Below are 23,752 nucleotides of genomic sequence, written 5' to 3' on the forward strand. Positions count from 1 at the left end.
ACCTACATGTCTTGTGCTCTGTTGATGAAGAGCGTCCATAAAGGGACAGAGAAAGGGCATGGGATTGAAGACTAGGGAACAGAAGAAAGGAGAGGGCGGCACCCAACACCCCTCATTTGTCACAGTCCACGCCTTCTTGGGGAGAGCGACGTCCAGAAAATGTTTGAACCAGGGCCTGAAACGTTTCCTTCATGGTCTTACAGATAAGGTCCCTGACCTCATGAGGCTTAGATGCCAGTGGAAGACAGGCCATAAACAATCATGTTGTTAAGCAAGGCAGTGTCAGAGAGTGGTAAGTGACAAGACAGACGGAGCCTGTGACCTGATGGGGGCCAGTGGCTGCTTGTGAGCCACGGGTTAGGACTCGCTCTGTGCTGATGTGTAGTTGAGACTCGAATCATGCTGCATGAAGGGTGCTGTGAATCTTGATTGCCTCTAGTTTGGGGCTGAGCTCCAAGTTCAAGTAACTTCTCTGGTTCAGAAACATACTGTACCTTATATCCTGGTGTTTCCTCAGGGCTCACACTTTGTGAATGATGGTCCTGGCGAGGACTGGCTCACTGTTCTCCTGGCCTCTAGAACAGCACCAGGAACATTCTACATGTTCAACACACACATGTTGAATGAATGAATGGAGTCACCTCCACACCCTAACGCACCTGTCATTCTTCTCCCAATGGCGCTTCTCTGTGCTCCCTACTTTAAGGAGCACAAAGGACTCTGAGGTTCCCCAACCAGAGCCCCTCCCTAGAGCTGCACTCCCTTTTCTACCCCAAGCTAGTCCTGTTGGTTCTCTCCTGCTCGGGCATTCAAGGCTGTGTCCTCATGGCAGCTCGATCTAGCTCTAGCTATTCCAGCAGCTTCTTAATGGGACTCCCTACTTGAGGCTTGCCTGTGCCCAGTCAATGTACCATATTTCAGCCAGACGGGTCAATACGTCCTATGAATCTGATCAAGAGCTCTTAGGGTGCCTCATGGGCCCTCGCGACCTCCCACCCCTGCCCTGTGTCTTCCCAGTTTCTTGGGATGGTCTGCATGGCCTGGCATATTTGGCCCGGGGCCAACCTCCCCAGTCTCGGCCCTTACTGCTCCGTCCCTTGCTTCCAAGCGTCCCTGCCGGACTGATCCAATGCAGCACCTGCCCACGGTGGGTGTTTAGTGAATGGCTGAGCTGGGCTAGAGGTGCCCCTGGGGAATAAGCCAGAGGCTCCTCCCAATCACGCTGTGAGGCCAGGTCTGTGGAAGGGGAGGCAACAGAGGAAGTCTGTGAGCTTTCTGTCTGTGGGGATGGGACAAGGTCCCCTTGCCGGTGACGCCTCCCGTAGTGCACCTGGGCCCCTCACACTGCCCTGGAGAGCCCTTTAGGGCTGTCCGTTGGGTGACAAATGTGTGGGAGCGATGGCATCCTAGGGCCTTGGGCCACCGCATCATGGCAGTTGGGGCCGGCTGGTGTCAGGCTCCCAGCTTCCAGGAGGCGTGGGGATGTGAGAGCCTCCGGTCGGCTGGAGTTTGGGTTTTCTTGTTCTTGCAAGCGCCTGGGCCTGCTGCCTTCTCACCCGTGATCCAGCTGCTTTCTTCTGTGGCAGCTGCAGAAGAGCTCAGGGCCCTCCCAAGTGGGGCCCCAGAACCAGACCCTGAAGAGAGGCAAGGAGAGAATGGACAGACCAGCCTGGGCACGCTCCAGGCTGGGGAGCATTGGGCGGGGGTCGGGGCGGGGGGGTGGGGAGTGGGGGGCATGAGAGGCAGCGCCCTCCTGTGTTCAGAGAGGAGAAGAAAGCCATTATGTTGGACCAGCCACTTCGCATTAAAGAAGACTGATTTGTCCTTCTGATGTGTTGTTTCCATAGAAGCAGGGCTTAACCTTTTAAGTGAAGATTATAAAGCTACCTAATTCATTTAAAATTAGGCTTCAAGCCTATCCATACTTAATGCTCCAGTGGTACAAGGGGGACCAGCTGCAGCCATTCATGGGGACTGCCAGGCAGAGCCCGCGACTTTCTGTGTTTGAAGACAGTCTTTCTGGTGGCAATCTAGTTTATTTATTTATTTTTAAAAATTAGCTTCCTAAGGAGATGTAACCCTCTGTGTAATATCACCCGAGTATTAATAAATACCTTTTAATTAATGATTAGCTCTGACTCCTCTTCATAAACACAGGAGGACTGGCACACAGGCACGAAACAGGCATGTTCAATTAAAGTAATTTATTGTATTCTTCTGGAACGGACATAAAGAGCATCTTGGGAATTGATATCACAACACAATGTTATTCACCATTTCACAACTAGCCTTGTGTTGAAATTCTTTTTAAAGAACATAGTAATTTTAAAAAATCTAAATATTTACATATTAATAAAACATATATACAGAAGATTGAGACATCATCCATAGATAATGGAATTTTTTTTTTTTACTAAGAAAGCCTATAAAAAGGATTTCTGAATAAAGTCTGAACAGTAGTCACAGTAAGTAAACACAAATACAATTTTAATGTACAAAATATGATTTTACTGTTGCAGTTTTGTGATATGTATTTCCAATTTGTGGATGCATTGCACATACTTGTGAGTTGAGCAGTCCCCCCCTCAAGTATTGAAAAATCCAAGCTGTCACCCAGTCTTGGAAGGAAGTGCTTTCGAAGGTTTGTGATGCGTATTTAACAGATCCCACAGTGGTAAGGTAAATGTTTCTACCCTTATTAGCAACACACTCATCTCACTATAATAGAGTTGAAAGGTCACTAATTAATCTCTTCAATTCCCTTGAGAAATATCTCCTGCTGAGGGGCAAAAGACAAATTTTAAAACACACGTTGTGGAAAAACAAAAGCCCTGAATGCAGAACTTCATCAGGCCACTTGATGACCAGTGGGACCAGTTTCAGGGAAGGGATTCCTAACTGGCCTAGAAATGTAAAAGGCTAATAACTACAGGACGTGACGGAAACCATTTCTCTGAACCTTCCTTGTAACTTCAGCAATAAGACAAAAGACACACGGATAAGAGACTGAGCTCTCCAGCAGTGAGGTGGATTCCGCAAGCCACACCTGCGACCAGCTTTGTCACATTTCAGGGACGCCTCCTAGCTCTCATCTTTGGCTGATGAGCTGGTCTTTGGTGGCACTCCGCATCGCCCCCGAGCTCAGGGGGAGCGGCTTGGCATCTTACGGCACATGTCCCCTGGACAGGGCGGCTCTATAAGAACTCGGAGCTCTAACGCTCTATGACTCATAAAACAAGTGCTAGGGAAGTGACAGCCATTCTTTCCCCCTCTGGCTCAGCCCGGCTACAGACCCAATTTCTTTCTGGCCGATTTTTGGCCTTTGGGTCAAGTGCCAAAGACTTTATGGTAGTTTAATTATACAGTGAATGAGATCTACATGCAATGTTTCTAAGTAAAATGGTATTTTTAAATTCACCATCTTTTTGGAGAAGGGAATGTGGAGGTAAATATTTCTGTAAAACAAATACCCACATGGCGAGATATCTCTTTAGTGTAAACCCTTATTTTCATATGTTGGTTTCATACGAAGCAGAGGGCAAGCGTCCTAAGAGCCAAATAAAGTATATAATATTAAGTCCCTTTGTGGCTGGTTGTCCAAAACCCTGGACCCCGCAGTTTAAAATCCTCTGTGAAAACATTGTCAGGTATCATGTGGGTCTCTGGTTACTTTGAGTTCCTCGCCTTTTAGTTATTTTGTCACTGTGTTGATACAATCTTTGTGAAATGTCTTTCTTTCCTTAGAGTTCCTAGATCATTTGCACTTACTCAGTAACAAATGGCTATCTTTGGAGGAAATGATGTCACAAATGATTTCATCTACCAGGTCAGAGCTCTCCTGTCCCCCAAAACAACTTTTTCATCTTTGAAGCCGCTGAAGGCCCAATTAATGTCGGCCTTCCCAACTGCTCCCCAGGGCTGGAAAGAGCTGTTCTCCTTTATTCTGCATCTAAGCAGTGCACATTAATATGCTTCAAAACTATATATTCACATTGAGCTTATGAAAAAAAAAAGCGAGAGAGAACTGCTGCTTTTTAATGAACAATGAACTCACTGGTCTGACGCCAGACTTTCGAAAGGAATGAGTTAACTCTCAAAATGATTTCTAAAAATCTTAACACGAAATTGGAGGCTTGATTATCACACACGACAAAGTATATGACAACTATTCAGATATGACGGGAAAACTTCGCAGAACGCCCACACTTTGCAGGAACCTGAAATGCTACGTGGATCTTTGAAGGAATTCAACGGAACAATTACGTGTGCTAATGAACAGTGTCACTAAAAGGAAAGTCTAGGCAGTGAAATCTGGCTCTGTGTCTTCCGTGTTTTCTCTCCTGGTGTCAAATATATGACCTACAACAGAGACAAGACAATGAAGGGGGGCCGCTTCTCTAAAGGGGAGTCGCACACTTTTCTATGACTGGGCAAGAGGCAAGGAGGCTGGGCGGCTGGAGAACCTCACTGGTGAAGTATCGGCTTCACATTTAAATCACTGATTTTTCAGCCAAGGCTTTAGTTGTGAGCAATTTTAGCCCCTGGAGATTTGTACTGATTATTTTTACAGGAAAGTCCATGACACCGTGTCACGATTAGAGCGTGTCTACATAGTGTCCAGGATAAGAATAGGGCTAAATAAAATAGGGTTTACCTGTAAGAGAGAACATGATGCAGCTATTAAAATAATGTGTACGAAGATTTGTGAAAAGTGGACAATGTTTGTTAGGTTAAAAAAAAAGGGGGGGAGAAAAACTCTCAGGAAGCAAAAATTTTATGTAGTTGGGTGTCCGATGCGTAAACAAAAAAGTCTGGGGGAAAAATACCCATTAATGGCTGTCTCTGAGTGGTAAAACTAATTTAAATTTTCTTCCTTTACTTCTGTTAAGTGTTTAGAAATATGTAAAAGATGGCCAATTTTTGACAAAAATTGCTAGGCCCAGGTGAGCTCTGCTCTCTCCTCTTTCCTCTTCTTTGTCAATTTTAGAAAGCACTGTTTTGATTTTACTTTCTCTGTAGTTTTTTTTTTCTCCCCAACACAGCATGTTCCCCAGTCCTGGGTGTTTTCTCAGGGTTCTCAGAGCGCACTGCCCACCCCTCCCCCGGCCTGCCTCACAGGGGACTGGGCTTCCCTGAGGGCGGGCATTTGTTCCCAGAACCTAACAGGGCTGAGGCGATCGAGACACACTAGTCTAACCAAGATGATCTAATTCCAATACTGTGACATTTGAGCACCAATCTGCGACTTCGTTTCCCCTTTTCTAAATTGATAAACGGTATTATTTATCATGCTGCTCAGTAACCTGTAGCAAACGTCAATAGACTAGTGAAAGACCTGGCCTAGTCCTCTGTGTCCGGCAGGACCTCACCACCTCGGGCAAGGTTCGAGAAAGAACTCCAGTGAGTTTCAACAGCAGAGGACTTCAGGTAGGCTTACAACGGACATTCTAACTGTGAAGACAGACAGTGGAATGGAATCCTAAAGGGATTAGCACATCCAGAGACTCTTAAGATCTTTAGGAAACATGCAGAGAAAAGCTGGCTTTGGCTTAGGTATAAGAAAGCTACGCGGTGTAAGGGCTGGGAAGTCGAGAGGCCGGGGTTCCGGCCGGGCCACCAACCAGCTGGGAGACCTTGACAGAGTCATTTAGTGTTTCTGGGCCTCAGGCTTTTTTACCTGTAAAATAAAAGGACTGGATAAAAAGAAGGGATGATCAAAAAAGATGATCTCTAACGTTCCTTCTTTCTCAGATTCCTTGAAATTCTTTTCAGTTCCGTGAGGTGTTTCTACCATCCCGGGTTCAATTTCCTCATCTGAAACATCTCTCTGCCTCCATCTTCAGACAGGAAAATGCAAAGGTATTATTTTAAGGGGAATGGCTTTCGAAAAATGATAGCAGTACTGCTAATAATCACAAAGCCCACAGTGTCAGGAAGATCGTGGGGAAGGGCAGCACTGTGGGCTCTGGGGGTGAAGGGGCAGGGGGGAGCCGGGGAGGAAGGCTGGACGGCACAACCAGGACAGCTGGGATTCCTCCAGACTGCCTCTTGAAATGCACGGTTTCATTCCTGGTGGTAATACTTCCTGTGTCTACTGGGAGCGGGCTGGGTGGGATCAGAACAAGGCTCATACGAGCTGTGCTGATGGACAAGGACACGATGGGAAGGAACAGTAGAGATCATGCATTTCAGTTATCTTAATTCATAAATGTAGAAATGTAGCCAAACAAGCAGTCTTAGATTCCCTTTCATATGATGGCTGCACGCGGTAAGGACTTGATGTAAGCAGAGTTTTTTGCATGAGGGGCCGCAGTTCATTTATGTGCCCATCCATCTGTTCCTTAGCCACGGAGTGACCGAGCAAGCTGGGCGACATTTACACGGCCTGGCTTTCTCACGGTCCTGACCGGGGTCTGTCCCGCAGCTGGGAGCTCTGCTCTCCTTGCCTCCTCAGGACAGGTGTTCCCAGGGAGCACACGACCCAGCAGGGCTCCTATGAAGACTAGCTCCTCCACTTATATTTGCTAGATTTTACTTAAAACTTACCACCCTACATCTGGAGTTAGGCTTTTTGGGGTGTCTGGGTTTTGTGGGCAGAAAATGGTCAGGTTGACTTTGCAGGGAGGTCAATAAAGAGTCAGGGAGTAAACGGTCACGTGGCTCAGGGATCAGGCCTCGTCCCTCGGGCTCTCAGGTATAAGCAAACACAGAGGCAGGAGGCCGGGGTCGGAGTCAAATACTATGAAGTCAGAATGATGTCTGTGGTTTCCCACTGCAGCAGATGCTGCCTGGAATGTTCTATCTGGCTGATCTGCTTCTAGGACCAGGATTGGCAGCCGGGCTGGAGGGACTGCCCTGTTCATGCACTCGCACTATTCACTGAGTGCCTGTTTTATGACGAGCCACGACTGCCTCTCAAAACCCCTTTTGGGGGAGGTGGACGAGGACAGAATGGACACGAATTTTATCATAAAACTGGTGATCCTTGTTCTAGAAAGCAATATCATTTCATGTAAAAGTCCTCTTAATGCCCACAGGTTTGGGGAGGCACGATGTTATGACACTAAGTTCTTAGGACTTGCTGTTCTGAGGCTCTCGAGAATGTGAGACAGTGTGAGAAAAACGGAGCTTTTCAGACTCAGGGTAAAAATATCTCTGAACACAGGGCACTGAGAACCTCTGATTACTAGGGTCTGGGCCAGAAGCCGTTTCCTCAAGCATCTGCGTCTGTGACGTTACAAACATTTTCAATGCAAATATTTTCATGTGCTGCGTTTTCCAGCGGGTGATGAAAATGTAAATGTGTTTTACCTGTTGGTGGTAGGGAAATACTGTCCAGTCTTTCATCACCGTCAGCTACCTCTGCTGGTTACAAACATAAAACACAAATCTCATTAGTTTCAGGGAGCACATTCATTTTCCTGAATGCAATAATACAATTTAAAAACTCCAATAATGCATAATAGTTTCAACTTTCTTCCCCCCTTTCAACTTCAGTTGGTTCGCATTACATATTTTAGTACCAGTAGTTAAGTAAAGTATTTTTTAAGATAATGATATAACGTCTTTTCTCCTGCATTGAATTTCTTTCTGGTATCTTATGAACCTTATTCTGTCAATCACTGATGATTTCAGTTCATTTTCTCTTGTTTGCCAAGGCTTAAATATCCACCCAGTATCTGGGGGGAATTGTTTAAATATGAGCATGGGAGGATAGAAGTCAGTGAATCCCTGTGGTAGAATTTTCCCTTGTCATCCCCAGAACTGTCCCGGTGGGGGAGGCTTAGGAAATCCTGGAAATGAGCCTTTCTTTGGAGATGACTGGAAACTCTGATCCCAGAGCGGCCCGTCTAAAATTGGCATCAATTCAGTCATGAAGAAAATCAGAAGGAAGAAGTGTATCTTCAAAAGATTCGTCATGTCTGTGTTTTAAAATGCAAACCTTTGCTCATGCCTGATATGTTTTAATCTTCTTAAGAGTTTTCCAAAGGTATCTCCCCTTCAGTCACAGAGAACCTTCCACTAAGTACAAAAAAGAGAGTGCTCCCATGTCTCCCGATAACTGATAGGGTGATCGGGCTCCCCGACCTGCTGGGAACAGGTCAAGACATTTCGTCAGGGTCATTTGCTCCCTGCATCCCGGGGCTGGTTCGCTCTCGCAGGGGCGCGTGAGGCCAGTCATGTGGGGGCTGCCATTTGCCATCGCGTTGGAATGTTGAGTGGGGGGGGGAAGCAAAAGTAATACTGTGCTCCTGTTTTTATTGCTGTGGCTTTAAACCCAATCAGCGGGCAGATATGGCTGGGAACATTCCCCTCCGGTTCATGCTCTCACACCTCGTCCTCAGACTGCTACACCCTGACTGGCCTCGATGAAAGACCCGCTGTGTGCCGACCCGCTGAATCCGCCACAGAGAAAGCGCTGAGAGGACACAGCAGTCAAGGCCAGGCTGGGCTGGAGAAGAGTTTCTGCTCTTCTCCTCTAAAATGATGCTGTAGGGGACTATTGAGTAACATAAAACATTCGATTCAAGGGTGAGGATAAATGAGAAGATTAAAAATCTTTACATAAGCTTATAGACAAAATACAGGACATACTAAAATGTTAACAATGTCTTTTTCTGGAGGAGAGGCTTATAGGCATTTAAAATTTTGTTCTTTGGGTTTTTAAAATCGTTGTAAATATTTATGAAATGATGAACATACATTATCTTTATATTGAGAAGACACCATTTTCTTCTAATTGGCCTGAGTGAATTTGATTAGGGAGATGAACTACATGGTAGTCCTTTCACTGCCTAGGATTTTAGCCACCACCGTTTATTAAATGTTTGCCATTTATTGAGCACTTGACATACGTCATGTCATCTAACTCTTAGAAAATCCTACAAGGGAGGTCAGGTAATATGCCCGTTTTGACAAAGGAAACAACTGGAGGTTAAGAGACTAAGGTAATACAAGGCGGCTGGCTGGCTCAGTTAGAAGAGTGTGTGGCTCTTAATCTCAGGGTCATGGGTTTGAGCCCCCGCTGGGTACAGAGATTACTAAAAATAATAATAATGATGATGATGATGATGATAATAAACTTAAAAAAAGAGAGAGAGAGATGAAGGGACTGTAGCTACTAAGTGGCCAAGGCTGTGAGTCAGGTTCATTCATGCCTGGGCTCTTAATCTCTTTACTGTTAACGGTACAGACATATACTGCCTGCATCACTGTGAGCTAATTTTTAAAATCTTCAACTTCTAGTTCATTTTATATTTTAGTTATTTTCTGTACATGTATAATTACTTTCTCTTTAGTTATAACAAAACCCCGCCCTTTGTAATTTAACCATCCCTACTTTTTAAAAACCAGGCCTATGCAATCCTGTGCTCTAGTAAAAACAGAATGTATACATCTGAAAAATATACAAATTATTGTATGCAAATTAGTGTCTGCTGGTTGCACGAACAGGGCCGAGTGACACGGCTGAAGAACACGGCTGTGTTCTTTAAATTTAATTATAACATCTGTCTGTACCAACAAACTCATAGTCTTTCTTCTCAGGTGACAGTCAAGTTGTGAAATTTAGAAAAGATTGAGCAAGTTCAATAAAAATTTAATAGCAGTGACAGCTTTGCTCTTAGATCTAACACAAATAAAAAACTGTGGTTGCAAGCTCGGCGGAAATAACCTAATGAAAATGATTAAAAATCTACACCGAGAAAGGAATCATTCCAGTTACAAGGGGAAATTATTACATGGGAGGAGAGCCCCTGATGAATTTTTTTTCTTTTTTTCTTTCTTTCTTTGACAGAGAGAGAAATCACAAGTAGGCAGAGAAGCAGGCAGAGAGGGGAAGCAGGCTCCCTGCTGAGTAGAGAACCCGATGATGCGGGGCTTGATCCCAGGACACTGAGACCATGACCTGAGCTGAAGGCAAAGGCTTAACCCACTGAGCCACCCAGGCACCCCCCTCAATGAATTTCTACTCGGTCTTGCAGGACCACCTTTCAAATCCATGTGGGGCACTTCTCTTTCCTGGAAGGGGGGGGGGCTTCCTTCAGCAGCAAGCCGATGAGCTCGCCCAGTTGGAGTCTGTGCCTAATCCCAGGAACTGCACCAAATATGGTAAATAAGGTTGAAGATGTGGAACATCTATGGGACGCTGTTCGTATGATCATTTGGACAGAGAATAATCAAGACAAAAGAACATGAGCGGGAGCAACATTGATCTAGGACTCTCAATTGCTATCAGCCTCAGGAAAACCAGGCAAGGGTCCCACTTTGGTGCCGCTTGAGGAGAATGAAGTAACAATATTTGGTCAAACTAGAAGGGAAAGGCTATTTGGCAGGTCACCGCTGATGTGCTGTGCCTTGGTCTAGTCTGGTCTGTAGGTCAGGGCTGGGTTTGCCCTGGAACCACATCCCCCTTCTCAGATGCAGAAGGGACCTGCTGAGAAGGCAGAGGTATGCCAAGGTGCCCACCACAAACAGCTAGGCAGATCGTCTAAACCCAGTGGTCAGATGTGAAGATGCCCTCGGGCCAATACAGGGATGACTAGGGAAGCGGCAGACACCGTCTGAGCCTGTGAGAGGCCCCTGCAGGAAGGGAAGGGTGGGGGAGCGGTCCACACTTTGGACCCCATTCTGCACAAGCAGGCATGCATCTGTGCAATGTGTGTGTCCTCGTGAATTAGTAATATAGATGCCAGGATGGTTAAGAAATGTGCTCACTGGCCAGTCTGTGGGAAACAGAAGCAGGAACGTGGAGGAAATTCCCCACTTTGTGCAAGTGTATTTGCTGGGGGGAAGTGGGGAAGGGAATGGAGACCAGAGCTCATCCTAATCAATCTCAGCATCTGACACTGGGGGTCGGGGCGGGGGGGTCGGGGGCAGAGATGTGCTTCTGGATAAAAGATATAGCACGAGGGAAACAAAATTTTTTTAATCAAATATAAATTTGTATCAAGATCAACTTTTTCCCCAACCAGCTTACAAGTGGATTTTCCTTTTTCTTTGTAAAAACAAACAAACAAACAAAAAAACCCCACCAACTATATGTTGAAGATGTTTCCACACTACCTTACAACAAGGAAACAGAATTTAAACCAAACTTCTTATTTTAGTCATGTGGGCCGTTCCCAGTTGAAAAATACAATTCATCTGAGTAAATGTGGAGACCCAGTTGGCTCTATGAAGGGATTCAGGAATCGGGCAGCAGCCCATCCAGCAAACAGATAGGAGCCCCAAAGGGCTCCGTCAAAACACGAAGGTTTTAAAAGACAGGACGAGAAAGTCATCAACAGAAGAAAGGATTATTGTGGGTGAGGTCACCTTCCTTTGGGGACAGAAGGGTCTTAGTAGGTAGATTACTTCATCTTGCTCGGGGAGATGGAGAAGGTCCATGTGACCGATTACTTTATTGGAGCTGACCCCCAAATCCCTGACTGACCAGTTACGAGTACATTCCCCGAGGGAGGTTGAAAGTGCAGTCAGATTAGGGACTACGTCCCAGTCTGGTGATGCGGCCTGGCACAAGAGACTCCATTTTGAGCCTGTGGGTTTCCTTTTAACACCAGAAAGGCTGTTTCTGTGTCTCTGAAGATAGCTTTCCACAATACACTCTGTATACTCGATATCCTTCCTACTCTTCACATCTTCTACCTTCAGCGGTTCCTCTTCAGACTTAAACTTTTCAGGTCCCACAGGGACTTGTAATCCATCTCCTCAGCTAGAGGCACTGTGTTCTGTAACACAGAGCACCCTTCCTCCTTCCTCGGAGTTCACTCTGTCTTTCCTGAATTAGCAGTATCGGTACTCTGGATTCATACAGTTCTTTTTCCCCAAGCTCCCAAGTTGCTCCAAGTATTTCTCCTATTTTCCCATTGCCTCCCTCCAACCCCCTGTGGAGCAGGCAGGGACCAGGCAGCTTCTGTGAATTCTAGGCTGAGGCACAGAAGGGCATGCATATGCTAACGCTAACCCCCCTCGGGTTAGAGGTTGGTGGCATTCCTGGGACCAGCGTGTGGGAGCACCAGAAGGTAGTCAAGTGGCCAGGTCTTGGGTACTTTGGGCCTTTCCCTCTCTTTCGGGCTTACAGAGTATTAAATTCAGGTCTCTTCGCTATGGCAAATTTTAGATTTCTCTCAAGCCTGACGATTCTCCTTAGCATCTCTGTTTTTTTCCTCAATAAGTTCCTACATATGCAAACAGTCCAGATCGCCAAGGTAGAATCTTGGCAACACAGGACGAATGAAATACTCACTAGCAAAGACACTATTCAGGCTTAATAAATGGAATGTCACTTGGGATATAAAACTGAGGAGATACAGCACCCAGCATGACATCAGTGCTCAGTTTGCTGTGTGGTCTACTGGGCAGTTGTTTTTGATAACACCTGTCATTCAGCTGTGACCCTTTCCCCCAACACTTTCCTGGAGCCTGAAGTCTAAGGAGGCTGAAGTAATAAAAGGGTCTTTGAGAGGCAAACAAAGCTGAGGCAGGCAGAAGACCTTTAGCATAAGAAGGAGTGAGAGACCCACTAGGGGAGTTAACCTTCCTAATTGTTATTCAGTGTGTCTACCTTGAGTGAGGTCAGGCCACTGTGACTCAAGACTCTGAACCTTTGGGGGAGGAAGTGGGAAAGAGGAAATCGGGAGGGGACTAAGGAGGTAGGGTACAGAGAAGGAAATGGGAGAACGCTCTTGAGGAGGAGGAAGGAAGGGACACTCAAGGACGACCAAGTGCGTGTCACAGGCATCCCCAGGAGTCCTAGGGACCTCGTCTCCAGGGATAGAGCTCAGTGATGTCACCCTGTGGCTTCTGGGGGGCATGGAATAAGTATTTGAATGTCAAGTAAGGAACTAATAGAATAGTTTCCAGGATCTTAAGTGACCAGGATGAGCTAAACAATAAGACCTTTTCATTGTGATTATTGCCTCTTCTTTTCCACGGACTGATTTGTGGGTTTATTCAACAAATATTCTTGTGTACCCATGCTGTGCCACACACTTGGGATAGAAACACGACCGAGGTGCAGACCCTGCTCCTGGAGATCTCGTGGTCAGTGGAAGAGACAGGAGTGTGCCATTATTCTGGTGGCGGAAAGAGCAGGGGCCACTTATCAAGGCTCCAGGAGGAAGTGTCCTTTAAGATCTGTGACAAGAGTAGGTGCTGTTTCCCAGGGAGAGCCCAGCAGGGTTCACAACAGGGAGGCATCTGGTGAGGCTGGGGCAGGAGAAGTGGGTGAGGAGGGTGGGGCTGGCTGTCAGGGACGCTGCCTGCCGTGCTGAAGGGGGGGTGTACCAGGGATTGTGTTTGGGGAAGACAAAAAGCTAGCGGAAGTACCTAATTCTCAGAGAGCGAAGTTTAGGGTCTCGGCTGCGGTGGCCAGTCTGGAGTGGCATACCGGTGAGCCATCCATGGTGGGACGGGTCAAGGCCTGGGTGAGACCTTAGAATAACAACAGCACCAAGAATGGAAAGCAAGCCATGGGGTTTCGGAGGTGCGCCCAGAAGGAGGCAGCGGCTGTGGACTAGACCGAAGGCAGTGTGGGAGCACAGGGAGGACAAGCAAAGACAGGGAGGCTCCAGAACCCAGGGGAACAGACCCCATGGAGTCAAAATCAACAAGCAGGTCAAGTGGAGTGTTAATGTAAGCAGAGAGTGAATCTGATCATCCCACATGAATGCAGCGGGAGTTTCCGTACCGGGTTGGGGCAGAGGGTAAAAAGCACTGGGTTCTGAAGCGAGCGGGGACAGGGAAGCCAATTTAGGCAACACTAACCCTCTGGGAGGAAATCTGACCAACGTCATCCAGGAGAACGAGACGGTGGTGGTTTTAAGAAATGGCAGGATAAAGGAATAGGTCTGCTTTGTCTGGGGTTGGCAAAGGGAAGGAGGATCAGGGCCTGAACATTTTTTGAGCATCACCCGTCGGCTTTATATTAGTGGCAATACTTACATGGTCTGATTTTAACTCTGAAAACAGCCCTGAGGCAGGTATTAGCCTCGTTATATAAACGGAGAGCCCGAGGCTCAGAGAAGGTCCCGGGAATTTGGAATGGCAGATGGGAGCTAGGAAGTCAGACCTGTTCTTCCCAGTGCGCCCCCGCTGAGTTTATTTGCGGTGATTTGTAGATTAAGAAAAAGAAGGCAGAGGAAAAGGAGAGGCCCAGGGGAAGGGCGAGTGTATCATTTATTCATTATCCAAGCCTGGAAACCTGCACTGGCGCAAAGGGCATTAGTAGCAGTTACACTGGGACAACGGGAGCAGAGGGGACTGCCGGGCAGGGCAGGGTGCCTGGGCCCCCTGACCTAGGACACCTAGGACCACCTCCCCAGTGCTGCTGCCCAAGAGAGCAGACATTTTCAGAAGGCACACTGGTTTTGTTTATGGAGACATTTACATATGACGTATGTCTGGAACCTCGTGATAACTGAGAAGCAGGCTTATCTCTCTGTCCCTTCATGATTGAGACACTGAGGACTAGGAAGCTGGAGTGACTTGCCCAGGGTCCAGGGCTGGTGAAGAGCAGAGAAGAGACCTGAACGACAGGTCTGGACTCCACTACAACTTACTGCCTGATGCGACACTATGTTTCTACCAATGACAAATACCAGTCATCCACCGCTGTGTATGGAGAGCATCAGTTCGTATAAAAGGAAGCAAATGGGGGGGAAAAAAAGAGGAAGGGAAGGTTTTAATTAAAAATAAAATTATCTACAGCTAAATAGTTTAGAGTCCTGATAGCTACTTTATGGAAGAGAGCTGTAAGGTTTTTCACCCTGAAGACATACTTGGTCCCTTGCCGCCCGTGTCTCGCTGCATCGAGGGCGTTCCTAGCCTGAGCTGGGGGGGCTCCCTCCTGGGGACTCGTCACTGTTCCTAGTACGCTGCGAGTGCACCTAAGGGATGGCAGAGACCCAGGCCCCCGTGCTGTTCTCCGGGCCTCCATACCAGCCAGCCGTGCAGCGGTCAGCATCTGGAGCTTGGCTCCCACACCTGCGCGCACTGCTAGAGAAGCACAGAGGTTCTTAGCGGGCCAAGCGTCCTGAGGTTTGATGGGAATTGTTTGTTTAAAAAATAACATCTAGAGGTTTGTGGCCTCCTAGAGATGATTATTCTTACATGATGGCAGAAAACTGACCTCAAAGGAATTCTTCACTGGTAAATCGGCCCACTATCATTTGGGACCACAAATCACCAAATCTAAGTAGTCCCAGTTCAACTGGTATTCACGTTCCTGGGTAAAATCACCTCCAGACTGACAAAGCCAGATTTGAAAAAATATCTGTGCAACTTAAAATCCCTATTTCATGTGGTGATTCTGGCAGGAGGATTATTTTTTGTTTTTGTTTTTGTTTTACACCTCAAGCAGTTGGTACTTTTTAATAAAGTCATGCAGATCCAAACAAACAAAACTCAACAGCAAATAGAACTGGATCATAAAAGAGAGACCTTGCTTCACAGGTAAGACACACAAGGCCACGAACAAGATAAGTAATCTTCTTCATTCATACTAGTAAAAGTAAATGGCCTGATGTAATTTTTACTATTTAACCTTCAGGTGAATTTCAGAACTCACTCGAGTAAGACTTTAAAATGCAAAATCACGGCACCTTCTCCAGAGCTTTTCCTTCAAAAAATAAAAGACAGCAAAGTGCCCTAGAGCAGAGGAATTGGACTTTGCCGCATCTAAGAATTCAGGAAAGGGCTGCTGGTGATGATTCTTTTCCTGCAGCTGATTCATACCTGAGCCTCTTTTTAACCTTCTTCTGGCCAGTTTGATTTGATCCTGCAGAATCTGTACCCAGTCTCTCGGGCCAGGAAGCTTATCCACGTGGTTAGCCGTACAGTATTTTTCTGTGAAGACTGAGAGAAAATATGAAACATTGTTAAATACTTTCACAAATAAACCACGCAGATCTGAAATAGGAATATATCCCAAAAAGGAAAAAAAAATGTGTCTTTCTAAAAGTGGGTATCTTCAACGTCTGTACTACGTTCCCTTGGTAAAGATGGAGGCTGGCAGGACCCCCCCGACCCACATACACTGGATGGTGCCTCAGGATGTAGCTGGCCACAGAACACGAGTAGATCTAATGGAACCTCTCTTTCTATTTGTTCCACACGTGTGTCCATGTGTCTTACAGGCAGAGAAGAAAAGGCTTCCTCTGGGTCCACTAGCACCATGATGGAATTCAGCCAATGGATTAGTACTGTTGGTAAATTGAATCTCGGGCAAGATCACACAAAATCGAATGCCAGATGACACAAAAAGATGGCATTCTCACAGTGTTTCCCTCTAACTCAATCAACACTCGAACAATAATGCCAGTGTGCCTTAGAGTCTGGGCAGTACTAGGAGTCAGCCTCTGGTGTGTGGTGCTTGCACCTGGGAGAGTGGTGCGTGGGGAGCTATGGGGGGAGCCGTGACGGGACACGAGGGAGATGGGACAGTGGCCCTCTGAAGGGCACGCAGTGTGTGGCGGCCCATCCCAGCACTGTGGTGGACAGTCCCGCTTCCCTCCGCTCCTGGGCACTGTCATACCCTCATCTGTGCAACGACAAGACCTGGTATGTGTCAGCTCCCCTGCTTTTGGGATATTTAAAATACTGGCAGTTTTAATGTTTTAAAGGTTTCTTTTAAAAAGAAAGGGCAAGGGGAAATGTTGACAGATTCCACTCTCTACAACTGTGAAACTTCTACTGAATGAAAAAGAAACATTACATCAGAATAAGAAAAGCTGATTGCGCTAAATACGACAGAAGAGGTTCCATATCCACCACCAAAAAAAAAGTTCATTCAAATAAAAGAACTACTTCAAAAGTCTCTGTAGATAAATGGACAGAGTGTGCCTAGGAGACTCGGCAACCAATACATAAACCAAAGAATCACAGAGCACACTTTATATCACTACATTAGGGAAATGACGTTAAAAAGCTAATATTTAATACGGATACAACAGTGGGGACCAGACCCATTCAAACATTAGAAAGCAGGCGGCGGGGGTGACTGGACCTGGTAGATATGGGAGAAACGGCACGTTTGAGGGGAAAGGCGCGCTGTGCTGGGTTTGGTTTGGGTCGTGCTGATTTGGGGTGTCTGCGATGGTTAGCCGCTACTTGGCATGGAAGCCTGCGGCTCAGGAAAGGGGTCCAGGCAGAAGATACGGACCCAAGGGGCACATACCTATAGGTGGTAGTTAGAGCAATGAGAAAAAAAATGTTGGTCAGGAGAGCATATGGAGTGAAGAGAGCATGGTGCCAAGCCCAGAGCCAGAGAGAACCCCAGATGGAAGGAGATGATGGCACAGGACTGGCGAAATCCGGAGAACCGGGAAGTGTGGTCTATCAAGACCAGTGAGGGGCACTAAGGAAGACAAGGGACAACAGTCTGAAGTGCAGAAGAGAGGGTCAGGCACAGCGCTTTGCTAGGTGTCACTGGAGCCCCTCAAAGGAGAGGTGGGGTCGCCACAGATGACATTCCAGAAATAGCAGGTTCAGCGGGGGAAGAAGAAGAGGGGCCGGGTTGGGGGAGGCCTGTAGGCGGGAGAGGCGGGAGCATGGTTTCCATTCTGGAGAAGGCAGGATCCAGGGAAGGAAAGGAGACAGTCAAAGGAACCACGCCAGAAGAACTGGAACCGGAACGGGCTGGGGGGAGGAGTTGCCCTTGAAGAGGAGGAAGAGGAGGAAGACTCCCCGCTCTGAGCCCAGAGGGAGTGGGAGCCGGGATGGATCCAGAAGTGGTCTAGGTTGGAGCAGTCACTCCTGAGACCTCAGTGACTCAGTGGCAAAGGGTAGGGAGAGTGTGGGGAATGTCTGGCATTGCCTCTGAGAAGAAGAGGAAGAGGACAGCGGTAGACCAAGGACGTGAGTATGGTGAGCCAAAGAGAAGCCTACACGCTTGTGGTGGCAACAGTCCTGTGGCAGCTTGCAGCTCGGGGCTAGGAGTGGTGCCACTGGATGGCAGTTTTGGCCCAGGTCAGGATTCTGCTGGACGGTTTTGGCAGGAGGACAGGGACAGAAAGCCCTTGCAGATGCCAGTGAGACTCCATGACCTCTGTTTTCTTCACTCCCCCAAGCTGGGGAGGAAGCAAAGCCAGAAAAAGGCTCAGACGCTTGGAAAAAAATCTCTGGGGATCAGGGAATGGAATCAGTGGGGTTGGCAAGGAGGTGTCATAGAGACACTCATGAGTGTCATGCTGGAGCAGACGACATCCATGGGGGAGCGGTTTTGTGTGAGAATGCTGAGGTGTGGTCACAGGGGACTGGGTCTGGACATGGTGTGGCTAGGGGTCAGGATCTTTCATGAGGATCGTGAAGTCACTCAAGGTGCCAGCAGGACCTGAGAGGGAGAGGAAGTTGTGTAGCTGTGGTAAGAGCCTTGATGGAAAGGGTCCACTCCAGCCCCCGCCAGCAGAGGAAGGGAGACGATTAGAAAGCAGGGCTGAGGATGGGGGAGAATGTCAACCAGGCCATCTAGTATACGGCCCGTGGGCATGAGCAAGCCCTGTGGTCTCTACTCTCTACTCGGGAGGGAGGCAGATGCCGTGCTTTCCCCAGGGGTAGGTTTGTCCTTGAATCTCCAGATTGGAGACCACTTCAAGGGTCCTCATGTATCTTGTCTCCCTCAAAGCACTGACAACAGTGCCCTGTACTGAGCAAGAGGTCAATAAATATTTGATGAACACACATATTTTCCAGTTTTGTTTCTAATGGCAACAGATAAAATAGCTCATGAATTTAGACTAATTAGGAAGTTTTAGTTCATGGAATATAGTTAAACAAGACTGAATTACATCCAAATGCCCACAATAACACTTGCTAATCACAGAATTGCCAAAAGGTTCTCGAAGTTCTATTTTAACAAAAAGAAAATAATTGTATGTAGCACACTGTTAATTTATGTGAAAATGTGTACCACAAAAATGACTGAATATATCATCTTACCAGGTAAACATCTCCCTCCCTGTAATATTATTTCTAAAATTAATTTCTATAGCAACCCCTCTTTTCTTAGATTGTGAAATGCCTGTGTCCAAATTAGCACACACTAGAAAACAGTGGTTCCAAATTACAAAGTCAATGTGGGTTATGACAACATCGAAATGACTCCTAGCAACCACGCATGTCAATAACCAAGTTTAGGAGAACCAAAGGGAAGGCTCTGGAATGTTTTCTCCCACTCTGTGAGGGACTTCCAAGCAGATCCTTCTAAGCTAATCTTGGGCTCAAATATTCTATCACCCACTAAAAAGGCAATAATTTCGATTTCTTTTTTCTCCTTTCAGTTAAAAGTCATCCAGTCACAATAAAAAGAAGTCAGGGAAATCTCTGTCTTCTGGGTCTGTGTCTGAGACCTTTGAAGGCACAGCATTAAGCTTCTCAGAAAATACCTACACCAACAACTAATTCCACAGGCTGTATTACTGATATTCTATTTCGTGGATCACATTCAAACTTAAAAGAGACTTTTAACTTGGATCTATCTCCTGAAGATGAAATCCTATTCTGTTACATGTGCAGATGAGGCCTTAGAACAAGGCCAAAAGATTGTCATGGTATTGATCCGAAAATGCTCAATATGCTGTGTGAATAGAGGTATCGAGTAAGCAGAATATATTTTGCTGTCTGAATCTATAGCTAAAGGTCAAGCTATTATCCTGGTAACAGTTCCATTAGGAGTAATGATGTGAAAAGAGGCATTGCATTAATGCACTGGGTTTCCTACTATGTTAATGGTGGGTCATTAAGAATCATAGCACAATTTGCATTCATCCTTAGAATGCGATAGGTACTAAAAAGAAATTTCCCTCTTTTTTCTATTTTCGTATATTAAGGAGAAGCAAGGACTAATTTTAAACAAGTCCGAATAATCCGAGCAAGCGGATTAGAGCCAACAATGAGACTAAGTAGAAGAGTTGAAGCATCTCCTGCGCTTCATATAATTTGAGGTCCCAAGGTACAAAGGGTATGTTAAGTCACTAGGGAAATGACAAATGTTCAGTTTGATCTGTACATGAGTAATGACTTTTCTCATATGCTTGTGTTCATTTGAACCGTGCCCTTTAATTGTATATAAATAATGAATAAGCTGGCGGTGGCTGAGCAGATCCTTTCCCGGGAAACGCAGCATCTAATGTAATCATCAATGAACAGGCGGTCTATAGCGTGTCTGGTTGTGCCCTGCTGAGGACACGGCGGATTGGCCGCGTTCCCCAAACAGCTATCTGTTCACACAGTGGTTCCTAGAGGATTTTTCTGGCTCCCTATCTTGGGAAAAGCAGAACATGGAGAGGGTGTTTAAAGGAAGTCACTGGATGGCAGAGACACTTGGAGAAGCAGGAGGAGACCTGCAGAGCTTTTGTTTCTCTGCGGCACCTTCAGACGAGGCCACAGCTGGCCAGCAGAGAGAGCCCAAGTTCTGATCTGATGATGCAGTTCTACGTTTTGGTCAAACAGACAAGTGGTAATCAAGGGGGGCATCAAGCCACACTGAAGCCAGGTCCTCCCGGGCCCCACCCATGTCCCCAAGCAGGAGAGGGGCCAGGGACCAGTGGGAAGGAGCTCTCTCTGTGGTTAGGTTTTGGGGCTGTGCCAAGGAGAGGGAACCCTGGGGCCAGCCCGCAGGGAGAGCCGATGAGGTCTTCCTGCAGGCTGCCCACCTTCTCTCTTCTCACATGTGAGCCACCCGAAGACCACCAGCACACTCCCATGGCCCCCTCTTCCCTTTGCTCTTTTGAAACTATTATGTGGAGCTTCCCATGTGCTAATAAGCATGTTATAGATCTATCTCATTTAATGGTCGCTGTAACCTGATGGTATAGGTGCTGGGATCTTGCACTAGAGACAAAATCAAAGTACACGTGGGTTAAGTAACTGGCCCTAGACTGCATGGCTAATAGGGATTATTTTCCACATAAATTATTTAAATTTTTTAAAAATAATTTTTTTAAAGATTGTTTGAGAGAGAGAGAACATGGAGAAAAGAATGAGAGGGAGAAGCAGGCTCCCTGCTAAGCAGAGAGACCTACATGGGGCTTGATCCCAGGACACTGGGATCATGACCTGAGCTGAAGGCAGACGCTTAACCACCTGAGCCACCCAGGCGCCTCCTAATTTTTAATTTAAAGTTATATATGAGCACATAGGTTTTGTAGAAGAATAATGACTGAATTCTAAATATAAGCAAATCAATAGCTAACTTAACGTTGTGAATGTTGGTCTTACTTTCGTCTACACAAAACAGAAGCAAGGGGGGACAAGAAGGGAGAGGACCCGGGTGTCTGTGAGATCACCTCCCCTCTAGATCAAAGGGGTTGGTCGGCCTAAGGCAAGGAAGGGAGAAGGAAAGTGGGCCTTGAGGAGGATGGGTATACAGGTTTTTTCAACTTCTGAGATTGAGGATTTGGTCCGCTTTTTTTTTTTTTTTTATATTTTATTTATTTGACAGAGATCACAAGTAGGCAGGGAGGTGGGGTGGGGTGGGGAGCAGACTCCCTGCTGAGCAGAGAGCCCGATGCGGGGCTCGATCCCAGGACCCTGAGGTTATGACTTGAGCTGAAGGCAGAGGCTTAACCCACTGAGCCACCCAGGTGCCCCTTGGTCCTATATGGATCTAATAGAGACTATCTTTTCTTTGATGATAATATGGTGCTTCATTTCCCAGATTCCAGGGGACAGCTGAAATCCACAAGTCATAGGCTTGATACCCATTCCACTAATTTATTAGTCACAAGAAACGTGGACGTACTAGGAGAGAAAGGGAAAGAGCTAGAAGAAGGGCTGGAGGATGTTGCATGGTGTTCCAATGTTTCAGATCTCAGGGCAAGTGCTGTTGGTCTGGAGATGGGCTCTTGGCATGCAGCTTCAAAACTCTGATTGTCTCAGACCACCCAGGGCTTCAGGCCTGAGAAACCAGCTCACAATGACTAGACCTACAAGGGACTAGTCAATAAGTGACAACGCAATTAATTAGTACGTAAGCGGGGATTACCTTTCTAGTATGTGGAACATCTGTCATAACCCAGTACTCTCACTTCTTGGAATCAAGGTGCTGGAATGAAAAACTCAACAGAAGGCTTGACTTGAAGCAAAGGCAGTTGGATGGAGTGGGGCTGGCCAAGCTCAAAGATGCCTCTGGAAAACCGCCCCATGCCCCCAGCCCCTGTTGCTGAAGTGGGCAGGAATGTTTCGTACCTGAGCCCTCACCTCAGTCACAGCAGTGACGGGCGCTTGACCACAGACAGCACAAAAGGGTGAGCTTCTCAGAATAGCGAGCAAGGAGAGGACGAAGGCTTGAGCAGTAATAGGTAAAGCTGAGACCTCATGGTGTGAGCGGCCCAAACACACCTTGCAAACCACAACTGTCGGGGGCGGGGGTGGGACGGGGGAAGGAAGCAAGTGGAGGAAGCCAGCTGGTAAGGAGGAGAAGGAGCAGATGTGCAGAGAGAAGAAGGGAGCCACAGAGACTGACAAGTGTCGCTTGGAAGTAAGGGAGGCAGTGCGCAGGCAGTCAAGAGTGTGTCTATTCTGCAGCCTTGCAAAACTTAGCTTCTTCCTAAGGGAGCATTAGTGACACTGTGTTTTGAGACCAAAAGAGCTTTCCTGAAGAGAACATTTTATACACACTGAAGTCTGATTTTTCTTTTTTTTGTTCTTCTTTTTTTTCTTTTTAAGATTTTATTTATTTATTTGTCAGAGAGAGAGAGAGAGAAAGAGGCAAGCAGAAGGAGAAGCAGGTTCCCCGCTGGGCAAGGAGCCCGATGCAGACTCAATCCCAGGACACTGGGACCATGACCTGAGCCGAAGGCAGACGCTTAGCCGCTTAATGGACTAAGCCACCCAGGCGTCCCTCTTTTTTTTTTTTTTTCCCCTCTCTTCAAACTCACGACCTTGAGATCAAGACCTGAGCTGGAACCAAGAGTCAGACGCCCAACTGACTGAGCCACCCAGACGCCCCAAGTTAAAACCTGATTCTTAATTCACCACCAATTACACATGAATGACCACCAAACCCTACCATTACCATTACAGTTACAAATTAGGCAACCAAGCACATTCATAAGAATATATACCTAGGGGCGCCTGGGTGGCTCAGTGGGTTAAACCTCTGCCTTCAGCTCAGGTCATGGCCTCAGGGTCCTGGGATGGAGCCCCGAGTTGGGCTCTCTGCTCAGCGGGGAGCCCGCTTCCCCCTCTCTCTCTGCCTGACTCTCTGCCTACTTGTGATCTCTCTCGCTCTGTCAAATAAATAAATAAATCTTAAAAAAAAAAAAAAGAATATATACCTAGACAGAGAAAACAGAGAATACCAAGGCAAAGAGATCTTAAAAGCAGCTAGACGGAAAAGACAGATTATCTATGGAAGAACAACAGACCAACAATAGCAACCAAATCTTGAAGAATGTGGGATGTTTTCAAATTGCTCTGCAAAAGCCGCCCTCAGGCTAGAGCACAGTACCCCACTGGACTACACATCATTCAACAGTGAGGGTGAATTAGGGAAATGGTCAGAACAGAGACTGCAGTAACGTACCACACAGACCCTCGAAGACTTACTACAGGCCGTAGCTGAGGAAGAAGAGCGCTGAGAGCAGAGGGGAGGAGGGGAAGAGGAAGTGGGGAGGGGAGGAGGGGGAGAGAGGGCATAAGCTGTGAGATACTAGGAGCTCCTGTAATGCCAAACTAATGAAAACTGTAGGACTGGCTCAGAGGCAGACAAAAGACCAAGTGTAAGCAGGTAAAGTGCAAGCTCGGTATAGGA

General features: G+C 46.8%; 1 protein-coding gene across 3 annotated transcripts in view; it reads right to left on the reverse strand.

Moving 5' to 3' along the window:
- Positions 1-2,418: 2,418 nt before the first annotated feature.
- Positions 2,419-23,752, reverse strand: part of BEND7 (BEN domain containing 7) — an 80,597-nt gene continuing 59,263 nt past the window's right edge. Inside the window, exons 7-9 of one of the 3 annotated variants that reach the window (XM_080811951.1) lie at positions 15,736-15,855; positions 7,312-7,365; positions 2,419-4,359 (exon numbers count right to left, since the gene is read on the reverse strand). In XM_080811951.1, the coding sequence (XP_080668077.1) occupies positions 4,298-4,359; positions 7,312-7,365; positions 15,736-15,855 (236 nt within the window). In that variant the 3' untranslated portion in view covers positions 2,419-4,297. Of the gene's footprint in view, positions 4,360-7,311; positions 7,366-15,348; positions 15,856-23,752 lie in introns of those variants that run through there. The other 2 variants (XM_080811953.1, XM_080811952.1) reach the window with 2 other exon arrangements.

This window comes from Martes martes (assembly GCF_963455335.1).
Source record: "Martes martes genome assembly, chromosome: 8".
In the NCBI taxonomy this organism is placed as follows: Eukaryota; Metazoa; Chordata; class Mammalia; order Carnivora; family Mustelidae; genus Martes; species Martes martes.